The sequence below is a fragment of the Mus pahari genome, chromosome 13 (assembly GCF_900095145.1).
Source record: "Mus pahari chromosome 13, PAHARI_EIJ_v1.1, whole genome shotgun sequence".
In the NCBI taxonomy this organism is placed as follows: domain Eukaryota; kingdom Metazoa; phylum Chordata; class Mammalia; order Rodentia; family Muridae; genus Mus; species Mus pahari.
The window spans coordinates 30,749,490-30,756,217 of NC_034602.1; the positions used below are offsets into that span (position 1 = coordinate 30,749,490).

General features: G+C 50.7%; 1 protein-coding gene across 1 annotated transcript in view; it reads left to right on the top strand.

The window, feature by feature from the left end:
- Positions 1–6,728, top strand: part of Evc2 (EvC ciliary complex subunit 2) — an 85,300-nt gene that overhangs the window by 47,562 nt on the left and 31,010 nt on the right. The window contains exons 13-14 of the mRNA XM_029545408.1: positions 2,766–2,970; positions 3,864–3,980. Of these exons, the coding sequence (XP_029401268.1) occupies positions 2,766–2,970; positions 3,864–3,980 (322 nt within the window). The remainder of the gene's footprint in view (positions 1–2,765; positions 2,971–3,863; positions 3,981–6,728) is intronic.

Sequence of the window (6,728 nt, forward strand, 5' to 3'; positions counted from 1 at the left end):
TGTGTGTGTGTGTGTGTGTGGCATGTATGGTGTGCATGTGTGGTATATATATATACCTGTGTATGTGTATTGAGATATATGTGTCTGTATGATGTATGTCTGTGTTTGTGTGTAATTGTGTATGTGTGTGTGTGTGTGTGTATGTATATATGCATGTGCATGAATGTGTGGATGCACCATGTGACAATCTGAAGAGGCTGGGTGTCCTCCATCACTCTCAACCTTATTTCCTTAAGAAAAGGTCTCTCGTGAACTGCAAATTTCATTTCTGCTATCTGGCTGGGAACGAAGCCCTCAGGATTTGCCTGTAACTGGCCCTCAATGCTGGAGTTCCAGTTACACACGGCCATGCCTAGCTTTTTACGTAGGTGCTGGGGGTTTGAACTCAGGTTTCCATTACTGCACAGCAAATGCTCCTTGTTGCTAACGATATCTAGTTTGCATTAAGCAGTCTACCAGTTGGCCCCATCTCCTTTGTGAGTGTGGCTTCATTTGTTTTCTAGTCTCTGGTGAGTTGTTTTCTTGCCCAGGGACACACGAGACTGTTTCCTCCGCACAGTACGAATGAGATCTTCCAAGGCCACTTCTTATAACCCATATTGGTCCTTAGTCAACTCAGGTGATGCTCAGCCTGGACCTACCCACAGTTCAGTTGGTGCAGGATTCTTTGATGCGTTTAGGTTTCGTGTGACACTCCCGTTACCCGATGATTACTTCCTTCTACTTTATTTGGACCTGTATTGCAGGGAGTGTTTCCAAGGCCAGCATGAAGCTAGCCATTTATGGAGTAATGGGCTATCTCGCTTTGCTATCAGCAAACTCTTATGACTTCTCCCGGGATTAAGGAGGGTCAAGCCACACACTCACGCTGCCAGCTGCTACCAAGCTTTGCTGATTTGAGACCCTGGGGGTTGTGACCTGAATTTCTGAGGCATTAAGTAAAAATGGCTCTTCACTGTGGTCCAGAAACACACTTTTATAGACGAGATGGACTGCGGCAAACCCAGGGAGCAAAAGGGGCAACAGATACAGAGAAATAGCAGTGCCATTGAGTCCTGCCCACAGAGCCCAAACCAGGTTTCAGGCTCATTTGCTGAGTCCCAGCAGGGCAAGATCCTGCCTCACGCATACCTGCTTTCCGCTGGCCATAGCGCCAGTCTGTTAGAAGGCTGTTCACGGCAGAGTCCCTGTAGCTTAGTCCTTGTTACCAGAGGGCAACAGGCAGAGGCAGTCCTAGAAAGAGGGGTCAGGAAGAGGCATTCAGGGTGTGGGAATTGTTAGGTGATGTCAGCTGAGGACCCTGGGCATCTCTGAAAGTCAGACTGGTTTTCTATCTAAGAATTTTCTAGAACTTTTCAGTCCCACATTCTACACTCAGATGTGAGCATGTGGAGCCCACCCTTGGTGTCCTACGGTAGGTATTCTACAAATATCTCCCGGTTTCAGAGTACCTACGGAGCATGTTTCATGCAGCTTATGTTGACAGAACACTGCCAGGAAAATCAGGCAAACCTTGCTTGTCTGCACAGAAAAATGTTTGAAGAACATGAATAGAGGCGCACTGACCAAAGTGGGAGCAAGGGAGGGGGGAGCTCTCTTAGCATCACTCACTCCCAAAAGTTCAAAGCTGGGGTAAGGATTATCATTGAGGTAGTCAGTATCTGGTCCCATGGTTACCACAGCCCAGCATCAAAACCTTGCCTTAAAGCCATAGACAGGTTTTTCTCGCACACGGGGGAGAAAAAAAAATGAAGGAATGGACAGAGCTGCCTCCCCTCTAGAGGCTCAGGGGATGCTCTGCTCCCTATTTTTCTCTTCGTTCTGGCCATTGTTGCCAGCTCTTGCCATTTCTTGATTCATAGACACAGCACTTCTTATCTCTGCCGTAAGGTCTCCTGGCTGGAACTCGCCCCGTGTCTCTGTCTCCCATGCTGATAAGGATGCCGCTCAGGTTCTAGCCTGACTCTTCTCCAGCACCAGCTAATTGAAACTTCTCTGACTTGTAGTGACTCCATCTCTAAACCTGCCTCATCCCTAGTGTGGTGTGGTGTGTTGTTGACCTTGAGCAGATAATTTTGGGGACCCAGTTCAGTCCCCAGCACCCAGGCACCCAGCGTGTGTACCCAACATGGACTGGGTTGATAAATGATCTCTCAGTCTTTTTATTTTTTCACTTACTCACTTTACATCCTGCTCACTGCCTGCCTCCCAGTCACCCCCTCCCACAGTCCTTCCCCCCCATCTCCCCTCCACTTCTCCTCTGAGCAGGTTGTGGTTATCCCCTACCTTGGCATGTCAAGTCTCGGCAAGGCTAGGTGCTTCCTCTCCCACTGAGGCCAGGCAAGACAGCCCAGCTAGAAGAACGCATCCCATGTATGGGCAACAGCTTTTGGGATAGCTCCCCATTCCAGTTGTTTGGGACCCACATAAAGGCCAAGCTGCACATCTGCTCTGATCTCCATTCTTTATGCAGGACTCAGTGCTAGATCTGTGCTCCCAGGAAGCAAATCTCCCTCCTCTGCACTTACGACATGATGCTTATGTGGCTGGGTGGACTGTGCCTCGTTTGTCTTATACTATATCAATGTTATTCACTGCACCGTATATACTAGGCACTCAAGAAAGGCACACAAAGGTATGGCTAAACATCTAAAGCTCTTTGCTCCAGTTAGGGATTTCGCTCAGCGATGTTGTGCCTACGGCCTCTCTCCAAATTCCTTGCCATGTTGTCTCGAACCCAGTTAATGGTCACTGTCCCCTCTCAGGAAGCTCTGCTGTGCGGCCATCTCACTGTCTGAAGAAGACCTGCTCCGGGTGAAGCAGGAAGCACAGGGCTGCTTCAGCCAGCTGGACCGGAGCTTGGCCCTCCCCAGAGTCCGTGCACGAGTGTTGCAGCAGCAGATGCAGATGGCCTGGCGGGAAGCAGAGTTTCGGAAACTGGACCAGGCCTTGGCTGCGCCTGAGCTGCAGGTAAGGGCTGTGTCTGTCTGGACTACCATTGCAGTGTTGACTCCTGTGCCTCCATCAGCTCTGAGCTAATCATCTCCTTACCCCCATCCATTATTCTCTAGCCATGGTGGCCTTTGAACACTCCAAGGGCTTCTCAGCCTGCTTTATCTTAAGGATCTGAAGTAGACCACAATCGTACCAAGGGCAGTAAAAGCAGAGACCACCAGCAGCCGTGAAAATCAGCCCCTCCACCAGCTTATAGCCACACTCTTCTGCTTCTCCTGAGCATAGCGCGCAGGGTGTCTGGCCTAGTTACCCTTGCCTTCAGCTCACATCACTTTCTGAATCAAGGGTCCAAAAGGCCCTTTTGCATGTGTCACAGAGACAAGTTCAGTATGGCTGAGCTATGAAAGGGGGCTCTGGCCTAAAGGCTGAGGGCTGAGAGCCTCTTTAGTGACGCCTTTAGTGACATCTTTAGTGACACCTCTTCTGTGTGTTCATCCACCAGAGCCCTGTGGACCAGCACAGGATAGACCCGACCCAAGGCTACAGCTCTGCTTGGCCTGTCCACATCCTGTCCTGGTGTTGTGTTCTGTTTAGCCCATTCCTTAGACCTCCTCGAGACCTTTGCATCTCCCAGCCTAAGGCTCAGCCTCTGCTTCTAGGGAGCCAAGCACAAGATGAAGCCCTTGCGTCCCCTGTTTCCTCTGCCTGCAGCATGTTTTGTAGTCTAGTCAGGTGTCAGCTCGATGTGGCCTCTGCAGAAATCCACTTCTTATGCAGCACTTATCAGAAAACTGAGTGTCTGTCTATCTCTGTGGCCTGGGGTGGAAATTGGTGGTTCTAGCCATGCACACACATCCCTTTGGGCTTGGAAAGAAGCCAGCATCTCCTCTGCCTGTCTCTTCCCACAGTCCAAGGCAAGAAAGCTGCGTTCCAAGGGCAGAGGCAAGGCCGATCTTCTGAAGAAGACCCTGGAAGATAAGATCCGCCTATTCGAGGAGCGGGCCCCTGTAGAACTGGCTGACCAGGTAAGGCTGGGCTCACTTACCCCTCCTCCATGTCTTTCTCATCCTAACACCCAGCACACTGTCCATCCTCTTCTCAAAGATGCCGTGCAGGCGTGCTGGCATTCCACGGCCAGGAACCACGTGCAGGAGCCTTCACAGGGTACCCTATCCCTGTACCCACAGGGCACACAGGCTGGAGTGATGGATGGGTTCTGTAGACTTAGCTAAGGCCACAAACTGGTTGGGGCCACTGAGGGAGTGGAAGAAATATAGATTTCCAGCTCCAGTGCCTCCAGTTTGTAGTTCTCTAGGAGAAGGAGGGCCCACCAGAGTGAAGTGAGATGCTTTCATGGAGTTGTGGCTAGAGAAGGGAGACTCTGTGGAAGAAAATGGGTAACCCAGCCTTGACTAAAGGATATCACTGCACTGGCACAGAGGCAGCCCAGGGAATGTGGGACCCCTCAGAAAGGATGCTCTATGGGTGTGCTGAGCCATGAGGGTTGTGTGTGTGTGTGGTGTGTGTGTAGTGTGTGTGATGTGGAGCGTTTGTATGTGTGTGTGTGGTGTGTATGTGGTGTGACTGAGTATATGTGTGTGGTGTGTGTGGTGTGTGAGTATGTGAGTGTGTGTATATGGTGTGTGTGTGGTGTGGTGTGTGTGTGTTTGGTGTGTGTGTGTGGTGTATGTGTGGTGTGGTGTGTGAGTGAGTGTGTGTGTGTTTGGTATGTGTGTCTGTATTGTGGTGTGTGTATGTGGTGTAGTGTGTGAGTGAGTGTGTGTGTGTAGTATGTGTGTGTGTGGTGTGTGTGTGGTGTGTGTAGTGTGTGTGTGTGTGTCTGATGTGGGGGGGTTTGTGTGTGTATAGTGTGTGTGGTGTGGTGTGTGTGTGGTGTGTGAGTGAGTGTGGTGTGTGTGGTGTGTGATATGTGTGTGTGTGTGTGTGTGAGTGAGTATGTGTGGTGTGGTGTGTGTGTGGTGTGTGTGCGTGGTGTGGTGTGTGTGTGTGGTGTGTGAGTGTGGTATGTGTGTGTGGTGTGTGTGTGTGGTGTGTGTGTGTGTGTGTGTGTGTATGGTGTGTGGTTTGTGTGAGTGTGCTGTGTGGTGTGGTGTGTGAGTGTGTGTGTGTGTGTGTGTGTGTGAGTGAGTGTGTGTTGTGTATGTGTGGTGTGGTGTGTGTGTGTGTGGTGTGGTGTGTGTGTGTGGTATGTGGTTATGTGTGTGTATGTGTGTGTGTGTGTGCCCGTGCGTGCATGTGCAGGTCAGCATGCTCCTAGGTGCGCGTGTCTATCTATGAGCTAGAGGACAGGATGCTGGCCTATGTCCTCCTCATTCGCTCTCCGTGGTTTTCCCCTTTTAGTTATCTTCAGACAGGCTCTCTTTCTGATCCTGCAGCTCACCGGCTGGCTAGGCCATCCTCAGGAATCCCTCTGTCTCTGCCTCCCGAACACCAGGTGTATAGACACACACTGCCCAGCCCAGCTCTTCAGTGAGTGCTGGGGATAGGGACTCAAGTCCCTTTCCTGCACAGCAAGCACTTTACCAACTGAGCCATCTCTCCCTTTGTCTTCCTATTATCCATCTATTACACACGTAACTGTCAATCTGTCAAGCATCTTTTGCCACCTTTCCCTCTAACATCAAAACCTGAAGGGTCCCCGTGTAAGACATAGAAGCCATTACCTTTAATGTCTCGCCATATGTGGTCTGTTAAACTCACTTAACCTCCTCAGTAAATGGGGGGCATAGGTTCTGAATTCCTTGATGTGTCAAGCATCCTGGAATCTCGGCCTGAATTGCTCACCTGCCGTAGTGAGGGGCAGAGAGCAGCCGCCACTATTCATCTCACGGTTGAGAAGATGGGGGCACTGAACGATCTTACAGCTCCTGTCACAGAGCAGTGAGCAGCAGAGCTGAGCGTGAAGCCTTTCTCATTAGTGGGTCCATTTGATGGACGCCTCGGCTCACCCCTGGCATGCTTCTCCTGCTGGTTTTGATTAGCAGACGTGAGAATGCTCATAAATATTCCTCAGGAGAATGTAAGGCCCACAGTTCTGTTCGCCCATTCTTTCTCAGTTTGCTTTAATGGCACACACCTCCACCGTCTCTGCGCACCCAGCCATTCATTCATTATTCATTCACTGTTTCCAGGTCACATGATGCGCCATACGTGCACACTGCCTCAGGAATATACCACACAACTTCATTCCCTCTTGTCACCCCCAGGCCCCATTGTGCTTCTGCAGCTGCCTGGCTGCAAAGCAGAGGTGGCTGGTGTTTGCCAGGGCACTTCTTCGAGGTCATCTTGACCGCGCAGCTCATTCCTGTTGGAAGAGTATTGTGCTCATCTTCAGGTGGCCTGACAAGAGAGGCAGTGGCTGGCATGGCTTCTCGCAAATGTCCATTGTAGGGAGGGGAGGGACGCTCACACAGCCACCAAGCCCAGGAAGACTCCATTCACTTCTCCTACCGTTCTTATGCCTAACTTAGCCCTTGAGGCAGCCTGTGCACCTGGATTTTCCTGAAGCGCTGAGGGGAGAAGTGTTATCGTTTCCTGCAACCCCCAAACAAGATCAGGACTCTGTTGTTCTTGTTCATGGGGCTGGGAAGGAATCCAAGTCTTTGCTCATTCATGTATGGCAAGTGCTGCACCACTGGCCTAACCCCAGCTCATCAGCAAATGTTTCCATGCTTGTATTTTACCTCTGTCATAGATCCCTCTCTCTCTCTCTCTCTCTCTCTCTCTCTCTCTCTCTCTCTCTCTCTCTCTCT